This window comes from Varanus komodoensis, unplaced genomic scaffold, assembly GCF_004798865.1.
Source record: "Varanus komodoensis strain SLA01 unplaced genomic scaffold, ASM479886v1 scaffold16, whole genome shotgun sequence".
NCBI classification, from domain to species: domain Eukaryota; kingdom Metazoa; phylum Chordata; class Lepidosauria; order Squamata; family Varanidae; genus Varanus; species Varanus komodoensis.
Window position 1 is genome coordinate 16,754,807 of NW_025335468.1, and position 24,603 is coordinate 16,779,409.

General features: G+C 42.1%; 1 protein-coding gene across 3 annotated transcripts in view; it reads right to left on the reverse strand.

Annotated features, from left to right (window-relative positions):
• GALNT18 (polypeptide N-acetylgalactosaminyltransferase 18) overlaps positions 1 to 24,603 on the reverse strand; it is a 332,287-nt gene that overhangs the window by 151,340 nt on the left and 156,344 nt on the right. For 2 of the 3 annotated variants that reach the window (XM_044425516.1, XM_044425518.1), the window contains exons 1-2: positions 19,688 to 21,272; positions 12,162 to 12,354 (exon numbers count right to left, since the gene is read on the reverse strand). In XM_044425516.1, the coding sequence (XP_044281451.1) occupies positions 12,162 to 12,354; positions 19,688 to 20,000 (506 nt within the window). In that variant the 5' untranslated portion in view covers positions 20,001 to 21,272. Of the gene's footprint in view, positions 1 to 12,161; positions 12,355 to 19,687; positions 21,273 to 24,603 lie in introns of those variants that run through there. The other variant, XM_044425517.1, reaches the window with a different exon arrangement.

Here is a 24,603-nt window from a genome sequence, read left to right on the forward strand (position 1 = left end):
TCTACTTAGGAGCTGCTGTGTGCCATTCCTTTGCCTTAGACCTGGTAAAAGGATGGAGGAGTCCCTGCCCTTTTGAGAGTGGCAGCCCATTCATAGCTGGGTGTGGATCTTGGATCCCTTCCCAACAAGGGAAAGGTGGTTGATGAGGCATTGTCCAGGGGACTGTCCCCAGGGTCATGTCATTCCCCTGGGGCCTACTGCTCTATCAGCAAGTGCCTGATCGAAGCTAAGGTATCTCCAGGATGCAAACAGAAGGAGAAACCAATCCAGCCCAGAGGTCACTCCACAGAGTTTGTTGTGCAAGGTGTCCAGGTCAGGCAGGGTGTCCAAGGGCAGGCCAAGGCCAAGGCAGAGCACGGAGTGGAAATGCTCATGTTTACAACAGAGAGCAGGCTCCAGCTGGGCTGATTTATAGCAGGCTGCAGGCCATTGTGTTGCTTTGAAGGAAAACCCCATGTGGTGCCTTCTGTTTGGACTCTTGATGCTGCACTGGATCCTCTGCCTTTCCAAGGGAGGGATTCCCTTTGGGTCTGCCTCCCGCCCTTGAGGAAGTCCAGGAATGCCACAGGAGGGCCCAGGCTGCTATCCTGATGGAAGGTGGTCAACCGCTGCATTAACTTCACTGTCTGGTCCACCATGCTGGCTGCATCCCCTTCGTCCTCCTCAGGTGAATCTTGCTCTTTGCCTTGGAAGGACAGCTCCCACTTACACCTAACAATATGTGAGGGAGCCAGTTTGGGAGTGGGAGTTCATCGGATTTCCTTGGCTCTGCTCTCTGGACTCTGGCCGCTTTTTCTCTGCCTGAAGCCTGCCTTGTGCTGAGCATCTGCACGGGTGTCCAGCACAAAGTGGCTGCAAAGGAGCCCATGAGGTCAGGCCGCGCGCACACCACCCACTGCATGGAGTTCTGCTTCTGCACCCATGACCTGCGGACTTTGCATACTTTGTGTAAAGAACTGCATACATTGTGCAAAGAAAGGGTCTGCCAACATTCCCCAGCATCCACAGACTCAAACTTGGGTCAGCTTGCTTCCTAGCCAGGGGGAAAAGTTCAGAAAGCACAAGAGTGCCAGATTCTGTCTGGATCATCACATCCCAGTCTTCATCAAGGGCCAAAACCCCTTTCCAAGTGCCCAGTACAGATTGGGCATAACACCTTCTCACTGTTGTTCAAAAGACATCCTAAATCTATTGTTATTTAAAAGGTAAAAACCTAACTTTTTAAAAAGATACTTTAAAGGACTTTTCCTAATACACACATGGCATCCCATTTGGTCTGGCAGTCACTTGTACGTGCGGTCATATTGTAGGAGGTGTGCCACAGTCAGCATGATGCGGACTCATGCTCAGCAGCGATGGGTCTCCCATCTTCCCCAGGGGTTTTGAATGATGCGAAAACACTAGTGTGAAGGAGAAAGCAAACCAGGCTTGTATTTGCTCAATGGCTAATAGGCATGTCCATTCTAAGCCATCAGGATCTAGAGTGGGCCATTGCAACCAATGTGCTGATAGCTGTCATTTTACAATAAGTACCATGACCCTGGACACTGATGTTGGCCTGCTTCCTTGCAGCAACAGGGATCTTTCTACAGCCAATACCCAGGCACAAAGTCCCACTGAAATGGTTCCTAGAATTGTCCTGTATCTCCATCATAAGCTGGGCCAGAAATGAAGTACCAGTGGCTCTCCAAATAATGTGGTTCTATTCATTACAGAAAGAAGAGCCCACAGTGAGCCCAGCTGACCGCCGTATTTCCAAACTTTGCAATAAAGGGCCTACTTCATATTGGTTTAAAAGGTGCAGTCAGTTAACAGAGGAGCTTTGTGAAATTTTCTAAACAACAGGGAATCAGTGTTGCTGGTGTTTTTTACCTAAGCGCTGAAGGAAATACTACACGCTGCTACAGTTGGCATTTTCGGCAGGATTCCTTGAGATGAATTGCAGTAATTTAAGGATTTCCTTCAATTGAGATACAGTTTCAAAGAAGGCAATGCCACAGAATAAAGCTCATGAAAGTATTTACTTCCATGCAAATGCTCTTTCTATTAAACACACTGGAAGAAACATAATGTTGCTTGGATAGTATATGATCAGTGTAATGTTTGTATACTCCTCCTGAATAATAATCCAGGAATCAGAGAAGCTAAACTGATGACTGTTGTGAATCTGGCTCAGTAACTAAGGGGCAAACCTTTAATTGGTTTCTATATGTCAATATCAATATATAAACAAACAATATTTGCAGGCTTGACTCTTCTATTATGAAAAGCTCCAAATGCTTTTAAAATGAAAAAGATCAACAGTGCTACAAGAAAGGACCAGAGTAATGATACAATCATGGTAGGCTCTTAGCTAGCTAAGATTTAATTCCAGCTGTCGGAAATGAAAGGGGCAGTTGCTCTTGGCATGCCTTGCAGGGTCAGGGAGACACAATCTCTTTAGATGGGGAAGATGAGTTCTGGGAAAGGGGGTCTTCAGATTTCAAGTTGGAAGAAGTGGAAGGGCTTAGCTCAAGGTCGCCCTGTCCAGGTGTTCAGGGGGTCCCTGGGAATGGCCAGAGTCTGCAACTGCCAGGACAGGGGTGGGACAGGAGTCCCAGGAGCCAGACGAGCCTGGTGTGATCCTTGATCCCATGAGATGGAGAGAAGGGCTGGCCAACTAGAGGGGCAGCATGCAGCTAAGAAGCTTGCCCGACTCCAGAAGGGCCCTCCCAAAGAGGTGGAGCCCAGGGTTTTTCAAATGGAGGCTTCTCATAAGTACTTCCTAGTTGGGGTTCAACTAACCACTTCGTGCATGCTCAGAGACTTTCTTTTATGGTTATGCTTTCTGGATGCACACGGGAGAATAAAGAGCTTTTGCCAATGAATGGTCTGCTGTGTTGAAAGTTCAAAGCGGGAAACATAGCTCATGGCAATAGCACATTTTCTTCTTTCTTTAATAAATTAGTTTTCAGACAAAACATTAAACCATAAAAAATTAATCTTTGCCACATGCTTTGGTAACATGCTTCCCTGAGGGTGGAGAACAAGAATTTTCTATGAGTGAAGAAATGTTAGTCGCAACAAACTCAGTTATATTCTTCTGCAATACATCCATGAGAAGAGGTGAAAAACTTGCACCACCTGTATCCCTTCTCCCTTCCTCATGGACTAGTTTCACTCCTGGCCTGTATTAACCCAGAGTTCCCTGTTCTATATGACTTCGTCATCTCGGTGAGTTCCTGACATACCCTCAGTGGTCCCCTTCCATCGGTGAGTGTCCACCTTCACGCTGGCATTGTCACCACCTGCTCTTGCTCCAGCTAGCACTTACCTGCTGGACAGGTACAGCCAGGGAGCAAGCAGCCTGGGGCTTCTAGTGTTCTTCCTCCTCACCTGGCCACTGTCTGGGCCAGAGCAAGAGACAGGTGAACAAGCAGGCTGCAGTGGGAAAGAGGAGGTGCAACTCCAGAAGGCTCTAGTCAGTGGGCCCATGTTATGCTGCAGGCGCTCAGCTGCCTTTGAGGCTGGCCCCCCACCACATCTGGATTCTACCAGTTCCTTCAGTTGCATACATACACCAGAGCCAAGTGTGTTCAAATCAGCAGCTTAGGTCACCCCAACTCTGTATGAGACTCTGATCTACAGGAGCAGTTTTGATGCTTCTGTTTGTACAAGCAGCAGCACAAACACAGAAATTGTTTTTGGCATTGGGTTTAGCTTCAACACAGCAATATGAAATATGAAGCACAGCTTCTGAGAGGAGAGGGGAACTTCAGGAATGCAAAAACACGTTTGGATCCAACTCATTGTCTTGGCACAATTTCTTTGTAGGTTTCCCACCCTCCATAAACTCCACTCCTACCTTCAACCCCACAAATTACAGGTTTTTGGAAAGCCCACTAGCAGTTTCTTAGAGAAGTAGGAAAGCATCTGTCACTCCATGTTCATGCCAGATTGGTTTGAAAATGAATTGAGTTATTCCCTCACTGCTGCTCAACTAGCTTCCAACCAGGACCAAATTCACCTCTTCCCACTGACAACTTCTTCCATTCCCTTTTCTTTCTTCTTCCTGGTGGCTGTGACTAAAGAGAAGGAGGGGGACATTTTTCTACTGTCTCTGACTCCTGGCCAAGTGTGTAGCAGCATCCCAGGACACGCAGCCTTAGCTGGCTGGGACAGGAATTTATGTCACTCACCTCTTCTTTGAGGAATGCACTCATGCCTCTGGCTGATTTCCCCTTCTCTCATTGTGGTTCTCTGCCCCACATTCCCAGCCTTTTTCAAGAGTCCTCCCCATGGTGGAGGGACAAAGAAGTACAGAACAGTGGCAGAGTCCCTTTAAGTGAGTGTCCTTGCATGTCCACTGAATACAACCCTTTGAACTGGACTTCTTTTTAAATTTGTCAGCTACCATTGGCTGTTTTCATATGTACTCGTATCTTGGAATAAGGACTGGTGCTTCTTCCGAGGAAACACAGGCAGGACTGCACTGTTAGCCTTTTAAATATTCTCTGCAATAATGCCAGGATTTGTTTTCTTCCTGCCTGCCCGATAATGTGTGTCTAAGCAATGACAAAGGACACTTGAGGCAAAGGTGGGTAAAGGCAGAAAGGGGTATGTTTACGGTGAGCCATATACCAGCCCTCTTCAAGCTGATGCTGTCTAGCCCATGGTCAGGAATGCTCAAAGTTGCAGCCCAATCATCTGGGAGGCACAAGGTTGAGGAAATCTGCCAAGGGTGCTGTTATCCAGGCTAAGGCAGAGGGACCCATGGTGAGTAAACTGCAGAACGGCAAGCCACATTAAAGCAGTCCTGGCCCATGGCCTAATGGATTGTGAAATGTGATCTTCAAAATATGAAGATTATATTTCTACATTCACATACCATAAACAGAGAAGGCTTGTTTGGCACAAACAGGATGGCTCTTTTCCTCCTTCCCTAATTAGGGAGTGGACTTCAACTCCTTGTCACCATCATGGCCAGAATGAAAAAATCAAGCAATAAGGGCACCCAGGCATTGTGAGACCCCAGTCAGTATGAATAGGTTCGTGTTACTGGTGTTGCATGTGTCACCTGTGCTACCAGCAGAAGACTGACTGCAAGACAGCACTTGCATAGCTGGGACCTCACTTTTTCCTAATATGTGATGTGCCACAGTGTTTTGCCAATAGGAAAGTTACAATTTCCTCCTTCCAGCTTACCAGCGATTGGGTCCACCTCCACAGAAGCTTCCCAAACTACCATGCCATAGTAGACTCCCATTCCTGCACAATTTGCAGGACAGAGAAAGGATTATGTTTTTATTTTGGAGCAGGAACGAAAAGCAGAAGGGTGGCCACCCCATGGTGATGCTTCTCTTGCAGCAACAGCCATCTTTTTATAGGGCTTCTTATTTTAAAAAGAAGGAAAGAAACTGTTCACACAGGGCTATACACTCCCCGTTCTGCAATGTTAGACACGTACGCCCTCTCCCACCTCCCTCTGCATGTGTGTATCTACCTATCAGCAGCTGACAGATATCCCTCCTCTAGCAACATCATGTGAATATGAGATAATGCACTCCTTTGCGGGATTTGTCATAGTACAAACATGGGCTCTTTGGCAAACAGAAAGGCCGCAGGGCAAATTTTGTTTCACTTAGACTGATTCATAACCCAGGTGAGTGTGAGGGTGGGGAGACTGGTGAAGATTTTTTTTTATGAGCCTAGAGAAAAGCCAGGGCCTCCTGGATGCTATTCCAGCAAAACAGCTACATATAACAAGCCCTAGAGGAGCCGAGAACTATTTTTGTTCACCTTGCCTTAGCTTTCACATGCAAATGCTGCATTTCATTTCCAATGCAAAGGTAAACATCAGTGACAGCCAAGTTTTTGTGGTGGAAAAAGTTGCTGTCTGCTGCTTCTTTTATGCCACAAGTCCTCTCTGGGAATCTACCATATACTTCATCCTCTCTTCTCTATTCCCCTCACCCTTTCCCCCTCCAAACTTCCATTAGTAGAGAATGTTATCTCTGCCTCACAGACATACTGCAGGGAACTAGACCAGGGAACAACAAAAAGTTAACAACCAGCCAAAGTGAGAGAATAATTGTGCATATGTTCCAATGTAGATTATAAGTTGCCTTTATTAAACTAACACACAGCAACATTTTCTTCAGGATATGAACTAGATAACCTGCTATTTCCTGCACAATGTGTGCACATGTGGAGTAGCAAAACCTAAAGTGGTACATATAGCCAAGCTGACATCGCATTTTACAAATGGAGAGGGGCGTATCCTTTTATTCTAGATATTATCAAGCTTACCTGAGCGAGCACTTAGTCAATTACATTCTTTGCTCACTGAGAACAGCATGCAGAACACCTGCTAACATGGTGGAGACAGAGCAGTGTTCAGTGTTGACAGGACTCAGGAAATAAGACTAAGAACTGCACAGAAATAGAAGGCTACGGCCATCTTTCTTCCTTCATTAGTGCGTGATGTTAAAGCCTGTTCAAATAGTGGCTACATCAAGCATCAGGCATCAAAATCAGCTATGATTTATCATGATTGCAAGGAGCATAGCTTTCCCCCAGGATCACACTTTCTCCTTCTTTTGTGCAGCTATGAGGAGGGGATTAGACAGCCCCCCCCGCCTTTTTATCCAGGTTGAATGTTACATCCATACCTTAATGGTGGTTAATCTTAACTATGGTTTGTTGAAACTGACTGGCTTCATAAACCATAGTTTGAAATTGGTTTGCCCTGTTTTGTACAACAGGACAAGCTGTGGTTAATGGAAAACGTAAATTACTGTTCTAAACTTCTCCTTACAGCCACACAAATCAAAAAGAGAGCAACAGAGACCTAAAAAGTTGGGGTGCTGGGAAAGGTAAGTTATACAAATGATGCTCAGGCTCATCAGTCCTTCCTTCCCTTCTCCTCCTCTGGCACAGCCACAAGGAGGACATGAGGAGTTCTCTCTTTGATTTTTAACTTAACATAGCTCTGTATTACGGTTAAACCTGATAACACTGGCTACCCTTAAGATTTGCTTTACTGAAACAAGTCAACTCCAAATCATGCTTTATGAAGCTTCTTTGTTTCACTAAATAATTGTTAATATTAACCAAAATTTAGGGTTTGGACATACTAACTAAAAAAGAAGTGAAAGTTTCTGAGATGGAGGAGGAGTGCAGATGCATTTGTTACCTCTGCAGTCAAATGTTAAAACAAGCTTTCCAGTGGATTTCTGAAATCAAGCAGCTCTGATGAACAGTTCTATACTACATGGCCTGGCAGAGAAAAGTAACATGTATGAAAGTAAATACAAACAGTTTTGCAAGTCTTTTGCAAGATGCATTTTTTTCAGGTGGGATCATTCAGTTCTATCCAAATAGTCTCATAAATATTCCAAAATCTACCCTGATTTGAAGCGATGCAATGCAAGTGATGTTTATATGGCCACGCACTCTATATTTTCAGGAAGTTGATTTAATGAGCACCATTTTCACTGCAGCACATGCCGTCCTCTATTTTATATGCAGCCTCTTGACAGTCATCCCTTTCCTTATAAAACTTACTCATTCTCAAAGGATTTCATGGGACAAATGTTCAACTAGGAAAAACAAAGCAGCTTTAAAATGAGTGCCAGAAAATATCAATATGTAATACCATTTCTGTGCCCTTTGCATTGAATACCAGCATGTTTCCTGCTCGATTCAAAGTGTTGGCATTAACCTTTGGTACCAGGTTATCTTAAGGACCACTATCACCTGTGGAACCACGTTCCTGTGTTGAGATCTGCTTCCGAAGTCCTGCTCATGTCCTCACTGACAAAACCAGTTAGGTTGGCAAATGTGAGAGACAGGATCGTGAGAGTTATAAAACTCCGTTCCAGTTTATTTATGTTTGCCCCTTCACCAGGGAGCTCTAAAACATATCTAGTGTCTGCTGCCTTCCTCTAATGACCATAAATGACACATTTGAATTAGAACAGTTTTTCTCTTTGTGTGTGTGCATCTGTCTCATGCACCTTAACGTACCTTATAACACTCTATGCTGCTCTGTGTTGGCTAGACCCTTAAAAGCAACTTATGAAAACTACCAGTAAGATTACTACTGTGAATCACTGTCATCATCATGTGTATGCAGCAAAACTGAATGGTGTAAAACTGTCTGAGGTCTTTACTTAAAGACGTCTGAGCACATCTGATCTTCATCCCGCCCTCAAAACTGTTCTGAGAGCACCTTTCCCATGCATGGATTGTGATCCAGCAGAGAATCCACATAGAAACCTGCTAGACTGCCTTGTTGTGGAATGCAGTTTCCTTCACTCTACAACATTTTTACTTTGTATACTTAAATTTGTGTTTTCATGAAAACCACAACCCAAGTCTTCACTAGCTGGTATTTCTTTAATGCTCCCAATTGTCATAAATTTTTCCCAGCTACAGTAATGTTCAGTTTCTCTCCTTCTTTAAATTTTTATAACTTAGAGCTATAAAAAATTAAAATGAAATCCTTGGGGAGGATTATTTCGTAAGGAAAATAAGAGCAGACAGGTCGACATTCAAGCGAAACTGTCTTGTTAACTCTAGAAGAACTGCGCCCCCCACACCCACGCAAAGGAATTTACAATTTTAAAAGGCTCATGATCATGTTGTTAAAAGACAAATGCTAGAATGAAGATTTAATAGATGACAGGTTCAAATATCTTATCTTGTCTTAGCATCTGGTTGAATACACCCACTGACAGTACTGTCTTCCTTCAAATTCTGACACAACTCACCAAGCATGACTGTTTGAATAATGCCCAGTTGATTGAAGTGTATGAGGTTATCACTAATGCAACAGTAGCACTTCATAGAATCATAGAATAGTAATGATGGAAGAGGCCAGGGGGCCATCGGGTCAAACCCCCTGCTCAGTGCAGAACTCCAAGTTAAGCCATCCCTCTCCAATGGCTGTTCAGTTGCCATCTTGATTGCTTCTAGCATAAGAAAGCCCACAACCCACCTTGGTAATTGGTTCCATTGTCATATTGCTCTAAGGAAATCTTTCCAGCTATCTAGCCAGACTCTGACTTCCTGTACCTCGAGCCCGTTATTCCATGTCCTGCATCCTGGGATGATTGAGAAGATATCCTGTCCTTCCTCTTTGTGACAGCCTTTCAAGTACTCATAGAGTACTATCATATCTCCCCTCAGTATTCTCTTCTCAAGACTAAACATGCCCAGTTCTTTCAACCTCTCCTCCTAGGGCTTTGTTTACAGTCCCTGCATCATCCTTGTTGCCCTCCTCTGAACCCTTTCCAGCTTATCTACATCTTTCTTAAACTGTGGTGCCCAGAACTGGACACAGTACTCCAGGTGAGTCCTAACCAGTGCTAAGTAAAGGGGAAATAGCACTTCAAATGTTTTGGAAGTGATACTTCTATTAACGCAGCCTAAAATAGCATTTGCCCTTTAGACATCCGCATCTCATTGACTCATATTCAGCTTGTGATCTACAGCAATTCCAAGATCCTTCTCATTTGCCATATTGCTGAGCCAAGTATTCCCCACCCTGTACCAATGAATCCGGTCCTTTTTCCTAGATGCAGAACTTAGTATTTAACCCTACTGAATTTCATTCCATTGTTTTCAACCCAGCAGCCCAACCTATTGAGGTCACCTTGAATCTTCTTTCTGTCTTCCAGGGTATCAGTTATTCCACCCAGTTTTGTGTGATCTGCAAGTTTGATAATCATTCTCTGCACTTCCTCATCCAAATCAGTAGTAAAAATCTTGAAGCACTCGGCCTTGGACTGAACCCTACAGCACCCCACTCATTATCTCTACTCAGTCTGAGAATGTGCCATTGATGAGCATTCTGTGTCCAATTTAGTAGCCAATTTTGGAACCACCTATCAGTTTTTCTATCTAGTCCCATTTTTGCAATTTTGCTTATCAGGATATCCTGGGGCACTATGTTGAAAGCTTTGCTAAAGTCAAAGCAGATTATGTCCACAGTGTTCCCTCTGTCCATTTGGAAGGTTACCCAGTCAAAAACAAGATCGAAGTCTGGCAGGATTTATTTTTGATAAATCCATGCTGGCTTTTATTAAAACCTGCATTTTCTTTGAGGTGCTTGCAGACTGATTTTTTAAATAATTTGCTCCAGAATTTTTCCAGGGATTGATGTCAGACTAACTGGTCTGTAGTTCTCAGGTTCATCTTTTTTCTCTTTTTTGAAGATGGAGACAACATTAGCCCTTCACAAGTCGTCTGGCACTTTTCATGTTTTCCAGGATTTATCCAAGCTAATAGTGATTTAAGAGTTCTTCTTCTAGTTCTTTTATGACTTTGCAATGGAGTTCATTGGGCCCTGGAGATCTGAACATGTTTATTCCATCTAGATATCCCTTGACCATTTGTCTGTCAATCTTGGGTTGCCATCTCTCACTTTCAACTTGCACTTCCATTTTGTTACAGTTTTTCTTGTGGGAGAAGACTAAGACTGAAGACATTGTTTCTATCATGGTTTAGCATTATGTCAAAACAGCAAACTATCATTTACAGAAAAATGAAAGATTCTTAAAGTTTGGTTTGACGTCAGTTTGTTTCAAGCAATCAGAGCTAAGACTAACCACAGTTGGTCAATAAACTGCAGTTTATCAAAAAAGAAGCAAAAACATCCAAACTTCTCATGGTCACACTAGAATAGGAGAAGGAAAAGGAAAACATGTGAGCCTGAAGTTTACCTATGTAAACTTGTTTTTTTATATCAAGTATTTTAAAATATTCAGTGTTATTTTTATATGGTGCATTGTATGAAAGCAATTCTATAATTCATAATTTACTGAGATCTACTCTTGAAACACTTTAGGAAGCAATCTGACTAAAAACATTTCACCCTTTCATTCCTAATATAAATTTGTCTTTTCACCAGAAAATAATAATATGTATTTAATTTGTATATATACATTAGTAAGTAAACAATGACGGACAGACAGAATATGAATTCTGGGTGACTTCTCTTGAGGTGCTTGCACAGTCAAGGTTGAGGAGCAAAAGGCAGAAAGAGATAACCACAGGGAAAGCTCTGTTAACTGAGGACAGAATAACTTGTAATACTATAAGGAAGTGTATGGGCTACAAAACATATAGGGCAAGTCAAGCTTACATGCTGGCCAAAAATTTACTTTATTTATTTATTAGATTTATATCCTGCTTTTTTCCAACCAACTCAAAGTGGTTTACATCTTTCTCTTCCTGCTCTCAATCTTATTCCCACAACAACAACCCTGTGAGGCAGGTTGTGCTGAGAGTTTGTGACTGCCCCAAAGTCACCCAGTTGGCTCCATGGCTGAGTGGGGACTAGAACCCAGGTCACTCGAATCCCAGTCCTGCACTCTTTGCACTACACCACAGTGGCTCTCTGAAATTTTAAATTCTGAAATCTATGAGATCTGAAAGTTCTATACTGAAGTTCCAGAAGTTAGCCAAGGAAATGACTGAATAACTAGTCATCAGCTTGGATCATATTGTCATGTTCAACTTGATGGTGCTCCTCAGATCTATTCACTTGGATGATCTAAACCTAAACTTATCCATACTGTTTTCGGGTCAACTAGGGATACCCTTCCCAGAAATACTCTAGGTCAGTAATTCAAATGAATGTGGCTAACACAGCACAGAATGATGTATATTACAGCTTCTCACCAGTTGTTCATGCCATTTCACATCTTGGATCAGGTTGATAAAAGGAGTGGCAGTGAGAATTTTTTAGGATTAGAACTCCAGCCAAACATATGCACTTTTTAGTTCCATTGCTCTCAGTGGGAGATATTTAAAAGGATTTCATTCTGCCACTGAAATCTGCAGGAAATGCACCTAGGGTTGTATTCCGTAGCAATGACAGGGAAAAGCTGGTGGAATGGATATCTCCATCCCTGCTGCAGGTCCCAACAACCCATCTCTCCTCCAGATGGTTGGAGGAACCTCCAGGGTACATTTGGGATTCCCATGAGCAACTGAAAGGACAGTGACTTCCCACTGCATGAGCAGAAGTCTTGTTACATGAGGGAGAAATCTATTTTTGGTTGTTCCATACCTATTATACTTAATATATGTCAAGTTTTTTAATGAACTGCTGTACAGTTTCTTAAATCTTCCTATGGCGACACACATTGAGACAACTGGAAGATCCTTCTTACCCATTAGGTCTAAGGTCAGGCAATGGTCTATCCAGGGGAAGACGATCACTTAAGTAAGCATTGTAGCCGTAATACTGGAACTGCTTAAGGGCAATGCGCCTGTTCTCTGGGCTTAGGTCCTGGCCCCAATGTGCAAAGAGTGACGAATCTGTGAAAGCCTCTGCAGGATTTTCTTCTGGTTTCAAGGGTGCTTCTGTAAAACAAACAAATCATTCACAATTAGAACTTTTATTTACCCAAGGAAATAATTACCCTAAAGGACAAATTTCATCACTCAGTGCCTTTTTTACTTCTTGAAACATCAGTTCAAGCTGGAATAAAGGGCTGCCTGGGCTAGTTCCATAAACTCTGAAAGTCTTTGATGAAGAGGTAGGAGTCATTCAGGGGCCCCACTGCCTTCATTCCAGAAAGACAGATCTTGACTGCCCTGGGCCAACTTGTAACAAGAAATCTGGTTAAATGTGGTGGCTGCATTTTTTTTGGTATGCAGCTCCAACAGGAACATCTGGACTGCCACAGGTGCCCGCAAAGCTTCTGCACTTGTTTCTGCCTGCAGAGTTACTTGCTCTCATGACTTTCAGTAGCTGATTGGTTTCCAATAGTTGCTATGAAATGGGCTTCTTGTTATTTATTTATAGTTCTTTTGTGATTTTTTAAAAAGTCTCCTAGAAAATGATTCCAACTATAACACAATTATAAACTCAGATGCGACACCCTGTATGGGAAGGATAGAAGGTTTAAATACAGCAGTACGATAGCTTATTTACATTATTTCCTCAGCACTAACATTGTGCAACTTGTTTGCAATTAAAGAAACAAAGGAGAAAATACATGCTTCTGCCCCTTGTGTATGAGCTACAAAAAATGGCTGATGTATTTATAGAACAAAGAGATTTTTGAAATGCAAAAGCTGCCAGGCAGGGTGGCAGGTCATGGATAATCAATGGAACGTTATTCAGATGCAACACTTTACTGGGACTTGACATATCACAAGTTGAGCCCTTCCTCATAATTTATTACAAGAACCTCCAAGACCTTGAGTAGTATTTAATATAATTCAGCATCTCCAGAAGCAGCTTTTCCTTCTATAACAATATGAAAACAGGAAAAATATAGTAGAATGCTGCTGATACACTAAGTATATCCCAAATAGCAGGAACAGAAATTACCTTGAAATCTAACCCTCCCTGTACCTAGCTAGTGAGGTCACCCTTGACCCTCTGGACTCAGCAGGTTCTGGACACCATTGCCCAGGTGCGCTTCTCCTGCCCTGCAACGCAGCTAGACAGCCAATTTCATCTGGAGAGGGGGAGGCTGAGAAGCCACCACGGTATGTCCTACCCTGGCCGTACCAGACTTACAGGAGTCTTGTAACATCCATAGGATCTGCTTGCTTCTACTCCACCACTAGTGGTCAAGCAGGGTATCTAGAGTACCACTTGACAACCAGTCTAGAGGCTTCATGCTGCTCTCAGAGCTTTCCCTGGCTGTCTCCCACTTCAAATGCTCCCATTGTGCCACCGTCTGATTTTTCATTTGGGGCCGAAAACAGCCGTTCTGCCACTCCAGCTTGCAGTGACTTCGTGGTTTCTCTCTGAAGAATAGCCTGATTGAAAAGGAAACCACTGTGTATGGAGGACTGGAGCATCTTCTGCTACTTGTTTGCTATCTATACGTTAGGCCTTTTAGACCTCATACAGTACCATATTGCTGGAAACTACCCAGAGAGCTTTGGCTATGGGGTCGGATAGAAATGAATCAACAAGTGGTTTGATCTCTCCTGTAATGCATGCATATCTTGTAATGTGTGTAATGTGGTCTAAGGATGAACTGTGTAAAAAAAAAAAAAAAAAAAGTTCGGTGCTGAAGGCCATTGTGCTTACAAATGGCTTCTGTTTTGGGCAATGCCCAACCCTCCTGCTCACCCTCCGTGCTGGCTGGGACTGATGGGAGATGAAGTCCAAAACATCTGAAGGATACCAGGTTGAAGAAGGCTACAGTAGCAGTCTTCCAGTAATGGAACATTGGATTTAACCCCAAATCTGTAATTTTGGACTTGAAGACGAGTTTTCTTGTTCCTTACTGTGCTGAAACATAGTGCCGAATTCTGCTGCCTGTGCACTGCGATCCTGCTAAATGCCGGCCCAGACCCTCTTTCAGCACTCTGTGCGGACACATGCAAGTGCATGTGTGATGCAGACAAGGGTGTACAGCGATCGAGGGCACGTGTCAACCCGTGATGGCCTTGCGGTTTACGAGGCAGTTGAAACAGTGGCTTAGGACAGCCCTGCAGTAAATCTTCACTGCTCTTATTGCAGGACAGCACTGGGGCTTAGGCTGGTTTGCATTTCCAATCCTCTGTACCTGTCAGGTTGCAGCAAAAATCTGTTTATATAAATTGCCTGCTCAGAGCTCCTTTCAGACCAGGATCCAGCATTAAATTGCGGGTAAAAGCCCTGTGCATCAGCGACTGGTTGTTCTTCCAGTCACAGAATGGAACTAAATGAATAAATAACTAGGAAATGAAGACTCCTGCATCAGGCTCAACTAGCACATGCACATACTGCAACATTTTGTTGCAGGGTTTCATTTGTCTTTATCTAGTGTCAAATTGATGGGAACAAGGAAAAGAGACTTCTCAGCAAAAGCTCCAAGATTATAGAACTGCCACTTCAACAACTCATTAGGTCAGCTCTATTACCGTCTTCTAAGGAAATATTAAAGACCCTTTTTTCCATTCCAGTAAGCATTTGGTGGATCACAATGGATTTTTAATTGCTATCTTGTCTGCTGCTCATAGGTGATTTTGCTGTTACAATGTCTGTGCTGTTTTAAGATTTTTTTAGTTCACTGTTTGGTTCTGTATTGATGCATTTTTAATGAGTTTCATTTATTGTAGTTGCATATTTTAATTCTATGTTGTAAGGTACTCTGAGGAATCTTTATAGGTCTGCTGCAGGGTATGAATCTAAAATGAAAAAAGTCCATGCTATAGAAATGCAGAGGCTGAATGGCTGCAATTGATTTGCACATACTCCCATCTCTAACCTGGATCATGTAAATTCCTTCCATTCCATACCTGTGCTGCACCAGGGAATGGGAGGAGAACTGGCCCATCCATGCTAGCAATTGCTACTGTGTTGGTGCTTGGGCAGAAGTGCAAAAGAACGGCTCATCTCACATGGACCCGAATGTCCAGTCCTTCAAATTAGCCACAGCTGGTTGATTTGCCTGTTTGTTTGCCAGCAGACAAGCACAGACTTTCCCAGGCACATCAAAATTATGAAATACATCCAAACTGAAAATCTGTTTCATTTCTATGCCACCCAGTAACCAAAGCTTCTGGAGAGTTCACAAAAACTACATCTCAAAAATACATTTTTTTAAACCTTTAACATATGCATTAAAAAAATCAAAAGACCTTTAAAAGGGTTACTGTAAGACACCAAGATGTCATAAAAAGCCACCCAGAGAACCTTCAGGCTATGGGGCAGCATAGAAATGGAACTAACTAACTAACTAACTAACTAAGAAAGAAAGAAAGAAAGAAAGAAAGAATACTAAAAGCCCCATCATATATGGGGCGGCATAGAAATGGAAATAAATAAATAAATAAATAAATAAATAAATAAATAAATAAATAAATAAATAAGAACACTAAAAGTCCCATCATATATTCACAAATGACTGGAAGTGGAGGGAAGCATTAACCTGGCACCAAAAAGATGACAGTATTAGCGCTAGTTGGACCTCAGCAGAAAGGATTTGGCACAAGTCGGGCAGCTAAGAAGGCCTTCTCTCTTGTTCCCAACCTCCAAACTTTCCTCAGGGAAGGCACTGGAAGATGGTTCATTCAGCACCAAGGTCAAGCCCACTCTGCAGCTGGTCATGTCAGTAGATCAGAGGTAGGAAATCTCATGGCCTCCACATGTTCTGGACCACCATTCCTATTTATTTAGCATATGGTGATGGCACAATTAGCCAGGAGTCTACTAGGCTAGTACAGAGTAGATATTTGGCTGCCTGAAATTGCTAGTTCACTCTGTTCACACTCACACACTTATCCAGTGTGAGCATTGCTTACAGAAACAGAGTGAGTCAGAAGTGACCTCCCAGGCCATCTAGTCTGACCCCTGGCTCCAGACGGCTTCGCTCATGACATGCCCACCATGTGCATGTCCACCCTATCCTTGAACACCCTCACCAATGGGGCTTCAACCACCTCCCGTGGAAGCCATTCCATCCCTCGAGGTCCTAACTGTCAGGAAGTATTTCCTGGCATCCACCCTAAATCTTTTGATAGCTAGGGTTTAATCTGGAGAGCACCAAGTGTTTACCCCTGCTGTAGACTCTCAAAGTACAGATTTTCCCAATGTGCACATGCACAACCATGGACACATGCACTGTAATGTATAGAAACTGAAAATACAGAACCAGTTGCTAGTTAAGTAATAGCAAAGTAGTCTTCAGTAAAGACACATTTGCAAACTATGGTTTTTTATTAATGCAATTCTACACAATGTCCTTCTAAAAGATCTTCTGTAGAATCTTTTGATTATCTCTGCAGTCTCCAGAGACACACACAAAGCCACAAGCAACTCCTACACCATCACCCATAGGCCCATAAGGCAACTTCAGCTGGCAAGATAAAAATATATATGAGGAAAACAGCTTATGTAATGACATTCTCTACCATCCGGGATCGTAACTCCCGACTTATGTCAAGAAGCTTGTCCTTTTATCCTTATTTTTAACATAAATTGAGAAGATTAAGCTGTTGGCTTCCTCTGCAATGCCTTTTCTCCTCTTTCCCCCACCAAAACTCCGACAAGAGACTAATGAAAGACTGGTAGCTTGTGCTGGCTTTCCATCACCCCAGAGATGTAGCGCTTCTTAATCTGTCAAAGCACTTGGCTACTTGGATCAGCTCCATTTCACTTCATGGATAAAAGTCAAGCCAAGCCCTCATTCAGATGAGAGAGAAAATGTTCTGACAATCCTACTGACAGCCGGATCAAAATTAATACTTCTACTAATAGCAGTAATAATAAATCAAGCTACTGAGGAAGGTGCCTGAAAAGCCTGCTATTCTGAAAATGGAGCATGTTAAATTTCCCAGCAACTTGCATTTCGTGTAAGATAACTGCTTGCATAATAACAGGTCTGTTATTTATTTTTCCACAGCCACACTGGTTTTAAGGTATCTACCGACTTGTAGACACGCTTTGTCTACAAGTTAATATGCTTTGGTTTAGTGCGGTCCTGGTTTCCACTGCTTACAGTCTATCACGATGGGGATGACTCCTCCTCCTAGTTATTTTTGCCATAGGTTGCAACATCATTTGAACCATGCATGCAAGATGTGCAATTTTAGAATGAGTGAGCAACTGCAGAGCTGAAGGATGATGGTGTGGTTTTCACTATATTACTCTCCACCCAACCCTCTTTCCTTCTCATCCCTGGTGAGAATGACACATTCTTAGCTACCAATTCTCCTACAGTACTTCTATGTTATTTCTCATCAAGTGGAGCCCATACTTTAAGATGCCACACCAAAAAACTGGAGTATGTCCAGAGCAGATTCTTTAAGATAGTGAGGGATCTGGAAACCAAGTTCTGCGAAGAATGTTTCAAAGGACTGAGTAGGTTTAGCCTGGAGAGGAAATCATGAAGACACAAGATTGGGAATGGGCAAACAAAGTGAAGCTTGAGCTCACTAAAATGGGACCAAGATCAGCTCACTGCTAGCCTCATGGTTAAAATCATTGGGTGAGACCAGGAAAACTAGAAAATGAACAGCTATTGAAGGTGAATGTTGTGGAAACAATTCCCAAGTATGTAGAAATTTGCAAAATTGTGCAAATTTTCCTCACAAACTGACCTGAGGATGCAGAAATTTCTGCATTTATCAAGTAGACATTTTCTAAATGTGAAACAAATTCAGGACGTTGGGAACATTTTCAGAGAACATTTTCCTCTTTGGGCATGTGAACAGGGTTTTTTCTGAGTGATTTTTGAAATGAAATGAAATTTTCATACAACCCGAGACACAGTAGAAGTTTCGAAATGCCCCAAGGACTGCCATACAGCAAATGGAGCAGACTTTGTTTCTCCAAAGGACAGGATAAACCAATGGCTGGAAATTTCAGGGAAGAAGATTATGGGAAACACTGTATAATGGTATGAGCACTTCAACAATAATAATTATAATAAAACCACTCAGGAGGCACTGGGTTCTCTTCCATTGGAGACACCCCTACAACTCTGATTCTATGCTGAGACTTTGAATTTGTAAAGCTTAGGAAGTATAATAAGCAACACTAAATTCCTTTTCTTTGTCCAGGAATATATTAAAAGAACGATGACAGCAACAAGATACAATTTCCATACGTTTCCATAACACATTACACTGAAACAAAAAAAGCATGTTTTTTGTCAAAATAATAACTTTCAGGATAACACCAAATCTGGTCTTCAATAGTTTCTCAGAAGGCCATGTTGTCTTTCCCCTGATCACCTCTCACTGAATTTCACTGCTTTTCTGCAGTCTCTCCCACCCCTTTTCCAACAGGCTGAAATGCTTTCTCTAATGCTATAACGTGCTGGCATTTTTTGGAATTCTGTCCCTGTTCCTTTTGTTTCCAGACCTGTCCAACAGTAGAATGTGGCCCTCAAAAGCTTCTCCAAAATGAAATCCAGACCTCCGAATGTATGCGACTCTATACCTCGTGGTAGATCATTGCATGGGCTCAGACACAGAAAACATTAGATAAAGTAATAGTTCTTCTTGGATGTAAAATGCACTCATTTGTTCTCTGGTAGTGACACTTGAGATCAATAAGGGGGCTAAAACAGCTGCCAGAAATGCAATGGAAGATGCTATATTTTATTCTTAATTCCTTTGGTACGAAACTCTTTGAAAAGCTTTTGATCCACTCTAAAAAAGATCTACTGACATTTTCAGAAGCATGGATTTAGTGAAGTTTGTCCATGAGTACTGAGAAGTTGAGCATATATCATTATTTACTTTGACGTAAAAACTATTTACATTGGAAAAGAGTTTACTCAAAATTCATTCAATATCTCTACAGAAAGAATTAATTATTAGAAAAGCTACCTGGTTATTTCCCAGGAAAATGTAGTGAATGTCATTTTTTTCTGTATACAAAATAACCTTTAGTAGGGCCTCCTTCTGATCTTTGTCCGATACCCTTTTCAACCAATTCAAGGCAAAGAAATTCTACTGAACAAAAACCAGAAAGATAGCCTTCAAAGGCTAAAAGTAACCGTGAGCCAATTGTAAAGTTAGAAAATGACATTTCAGAAGGTGCACAGCTAGATAGATCCCTTCCATCCCATTAATGACATATCTAAAGAGAGGCTGTATTAAATTGAAGGAGTACAACATGGCCTGTCTCTGGAAATTTATACACATTTCTTCATCACTTTTTATGGAAGATGGTTAACTAAGGTAAGCACTGCTGTGAACATCTTGTACAAATGGCACAGTGGTTAAAGCAGCTTACCCAGGGTAAGTTTCACCTTCGGTTTCTTTTGCAAGAACCTCACAAGGAGAAGAACAAGCTGAAGTAGAACCGATTTACTGTTTGGTTCAGTCTGTTTAATCGTAAAGATATTCAAATTCATCGGAAACCCTATGGTAGGAAAGTTAATGTATGAAAATTGTATGAAAAAGTTGAGTTTCCTGTTCCCAGTCAAGCCCAAGGAAAACGTCCCAAATGAAGTGCACTTTTCCACGGTTCTTAGAGAGATGGGGCAGGGGGTGTCTATTAGGAATGATCTTGAAAACAGACACCTAAAATGGGCACTTGAATTCATAGCAGAGGTTTCCACGCACACCAACAGACCACAGTCTTTGGGTACAGCAAGCGCTTGCTCTGGAAGAAGCACATTGTACCATGCAGTCTTGAACGTCTTTCAAAAAATGGTGCAAGCAAATTGCTCCAGTTGTTTAGAGGCCTGAAATGCATTAATTCCCTCACTCTCTGTGAACAGACTGCTACATGTAGCCAAGGCAGGAGGCAACTGGGTGACTCATGGCCCGCTGACTGCAATGCAGTTCCCAAGATGAGCAGACTGCAAATTCCTGAACGGACTAGGAACTGTGATAGAGAAAAGGAAAGGATGGTCACACATCGCTATAGTTGATGCTTCAGCAACTCCGTCAATCAAAGCAAGGTTTCCATCAGCATTCTCATTTCATCTCATCTTAAAAGAATACACAAAAGCAAAATACACTGTAAAATCATGTCTTGACCACATATATGAAACATAGAGCCAAATGGAAAGATGGGAAAATGTAATTTATTTAAATCCAGTTTCAATGTTATGTAAAGCCTGGTTTTTTAAATGTTCAGTAATATAAGTTTCGACTGCACTGAGTTGCAGAATTATCACTTATGGGAATGTAGGTTTATTTAGTCACTTATTTTAAGTTTTCTATGCCACCTTTCTGTTCCATTTGGGTAGGCTTAAAATAGGAAATTAAATATATACTATGTATAATTTGCTTTGCTGATAAGATTATGTTTCTTACAATAAATTTAAAAGTATTGCTTATTCTGTTTTGAATTCTAATGATCATTGCATGAACAAAATGAATTATACAAAATATAGTTTATGTTCCAAAAGCACCCTGGGGCCCTCCTGGTGTTTTGGACTACAACTCCAAGCATTCCTGATCATTGGCCATGCTGATGGGAACGTGCAGATAGGAGCTCAAATCCAAAACATTTGGAGGGCACCAGGTTGGGGAACTCACTCCTAAACCTACAAAGCAACTTTAGATCTGTAAAGAGTAGTAAACAAAAACAAAAAGAAAATTGAATACTTTTCCCCAAAATTATTTTTTTTCTAGAAAAAAGGAAAAATGTTTATTCCCATGGCTTCAAAATTTCTAGAAATTTGGCAACTCTAGGGGAGAAGTCGAGAAGCTGCCAGAGGACAGACATCAGTCACTCACCTTTGAGTGCTTCTTCTGTACTCCTCAAAGCAGTTTTCAAGTATTCATGGTCTATGCCCAGATGATTTTCAGGGCAAGGAGCTGATTAATCATGCACTAGTAGAACTATTTTCTTCCAAGTAATTGAGGGTTGTTTTGGTTGGGCTGGGTTTGTTTGGTTGGTTAGTTGTTGGGCTTTTTTTTTTTTTTGGGTGGGGGGGGTATCCTCACAGACTTCCTACCATGAGAAATACACATCTGATCATGCTGGTAAGAACCAGCTCTCTTGGATCCATTTTATGTATGCATGTACGTATTATATTTATAACATGCCTTCTTCTCTGGAAGGAACCTACACAATCATGTTCCTCTCCATTTTATCCTCACAACAGCCTTGTGAGGTTGGTATGATTGCACATCACTGATTGGCCCCATGAGCTTCACAGCTGTGTGGGGACCAGAACCCAGACCTCCCAAGCCCCAGTTCAGCACTCTGCCTAGTTCTCGCTAGTTCCAGGGATGGAGGGATTTGGTTAAATACATTCCACTGGTGTTTGCGGAACTATCGGGCATCTTCTGTTCTGTCTTTCATTTATTTATGGCATCAGGTTTTTTAGCAGAATTTTGTTCTACTCATGTTAATTTGCATTACTGCTAATATGTGCTTGAACAAATGCACTAATCTGATTTAGTTAATACACTTAGCACTAATGCAAAATTGAAAAACTGTTCCACAAGTCTGCAGAAGCTACTGACTCGGAAGAACCTGGCCTGCGGCAGAATCCACAGGTCAGATTCAGAAAACTGAAACTTGTTTGAATTCACTGCAAATCTTAGATTTTTCCAACATCTAGAGCAAGGGTCCATGTAGGTCAGCACCCTGTTTCACAAGGGACATGAAGGCAAAAGCCTTCTCCCAGCTGGTTGTCCCCAGCATCTAGTTTGCAGAAATATGCTGGCTTAGTATGAGACTACGGTCAGAAATATACCGCCATCTGCCTAACACTGATGTCTGCATAGTCCCCAGTTGCGACATCTGCTCAAACTCTTGAGTGAGTGTCTGCAGCATTTTTTCTCAACCTAGTGCCCTCTAAAGCCTTTGGATCACAGCTTCCAACATTCCTGACCACTGGTCATGCTGGATGGAAACTGGGAAAGGTGGGTCTACATCCTTATTCTTTGTTATGAGCCAAAAAATGTACTCACAGTTAGCTTGGTTTTAAAAGAAGCTCATCCTATCAGATGCAACTTGTGCCAGTAAAGTTCCAGTAGGAAAAGTGCACAGTCACAGAAGATGGATGTATGTTTGCGTCACTGTTAGCAACCATGCCCTTCTTGGGGTTCATACTTTCCTGGTGTTATCTGTAGTTCCTAATTGTAAGACAGGCACAAGGTGGGTGTTTTGGAATGTGAGCTGGAACCTCCAAATCAAGAGATGGGCTGGGAATACAATTGCAATTTTCTGTACAGACAGAAATACAGCCCTGTTGACAGGGAAATTTCTGTCTACCCTGATCAGGATAGCACTGGCGTGTACAGAATTTCTGTCCGTTGCAACAGTTTTCCCTAAAAGAACAAATCCTTACTGTTTTTCCAGAATGGCAAAGTATATGGAATTCCTATACATGTATGCCTGGAACAAAGTCCACACTCCTATCACAATCCTTCAAGAAGTTGTGATATCAAAAACAGGCCCCATGACAATCAGTTTTGTGTGGTTTTCTCTCCTAGCTGTAGGATGTTGTCAAGATGCTTCACACAGAGTACTGCACAGAGAGGTCACTGGAAAAAAAGGTAAAAATAACCTCTAAATGATACACACTTTAACACTGCAGTTTCCAAAAGCTGCCTTTTTGGTTACATAGTTTGGGACTTCTTCCTGTGAAACTTTGGATTCTGTGATGCTTGGCTTGTTAAAAAAGTTGTAGATAAAATGTTGAAAAACAACACTGCATAAGGAAGTTCAAAACCTCACAAAGCTCTTGGTTGTGCGTGCTGTATAAACACTGCCCTGTTAGCATTTTTTCTCAGTAATTCTTCTTATTTATTTGCTTAAACTGCACAGGGTATCACTTTTCTCGGCGTATATTACATTGGCTAAATTGCTCCATCATGTTGATGTGTACTTCATTATTTCTCTATAATAAGAGCTAGAATTTCAGTTTGAATATTCATCATATGGAAACAATCTCTTTAAATATTACAAATGCTATTCCTAAAATGGCTGCTATAAAGCTTTAACATAAAGTGGCAAGAGAGGGCCTGAAAGCAAACAGCAAAACAGAAAGGCCCATAAAGAGACTTAAGAATTATGGGTAATGTCGCTGAGCTATAGTAATTAGATAAAATCATAGGATGAAATTACTTTATGATGGTGTACAGGTCTAGAAATACCATATTTATAGTTCTTTTGCCACCTTCAAATTTCCGTCTCCCTTCAGGTTGTCGCCTCATGAGAATAATGACAATGACATGAGCAGAGTTTTCAACATAAAAGTAGGGTTGGGGAAGAAAATTAGTTTGCCTTCTTTCCTACCACTTTTGCAAGAAAGGATTAGGCCATCTCCACCCCTCTCCTAGAAAACCGGCCTCCTTCCAAAGAGGAAGCATCACATGTGGGATTCTAAATATAACAAGACTGTGCCAAAGGGTCTCTCCTTCAATTTTGCAGATCAAAGACAGCGATTTGGAGCAGACAGCAGCAACCCTTGGTTGTGATGCTTACATCCAGAGACTCAGGTTGCAAAGCTTCCATGTGTCCTACTTTACAGAGGTAAAGGGCTGTCAAGGGACAGTCCTCTCTTTGAAAGGTTGACCAGTCCAAGCTCATTAAAGAGGAAGCGCTGTAAGAAGGAAGAGCAGGAGGGCACCTGACATTGCCCATCAGCAGGAAGTACCCACAGCAGACTGAGCCAGGGCATGTCACCTGGCCACAGTTTTCCCGATGCGGCAGGATGCAATGTGTAACTATTCAGCTTGTACTCATTCTTTCTAAATCTGGACAAAGCCATATAAATAGGATATGGAAATCTTTCCCCTCTTCCACCATTTGGGGTGATGTATTTCCTTTTGGAGAGGATGTGCAAGTAAGCACCCTACATTTCATTTCAGATATAAAGCTCTTTGTTTATTAGATATATTTCACCTTTCAATGCACAGAGGGCAACAGTGTAGACTCACAATAATCCTATGAGATAGGCTGTTTCTAAAAGAAATGGCTGCTTGCTAGACCTAACTTAGCTTCTGTTGCTGGGGTGTGAGTCAAAGTCCTATAGCAGGCCTGGAAGTTGTGCAATGTTTTGTGCGTTCCACTTTGGCTACTGCTTACACAGTAGTCACACTTCTTGTGTGATATGCTGAACAACTGCTTTGGACCCACTATGCACCCAACTGCACACCTGCTTTGCACAATTGTGCATCCAGTTGTACAACTGGTTGCATCAGCATAATGAGCAAGGAGTGGCAAAACAGGAAAGATTC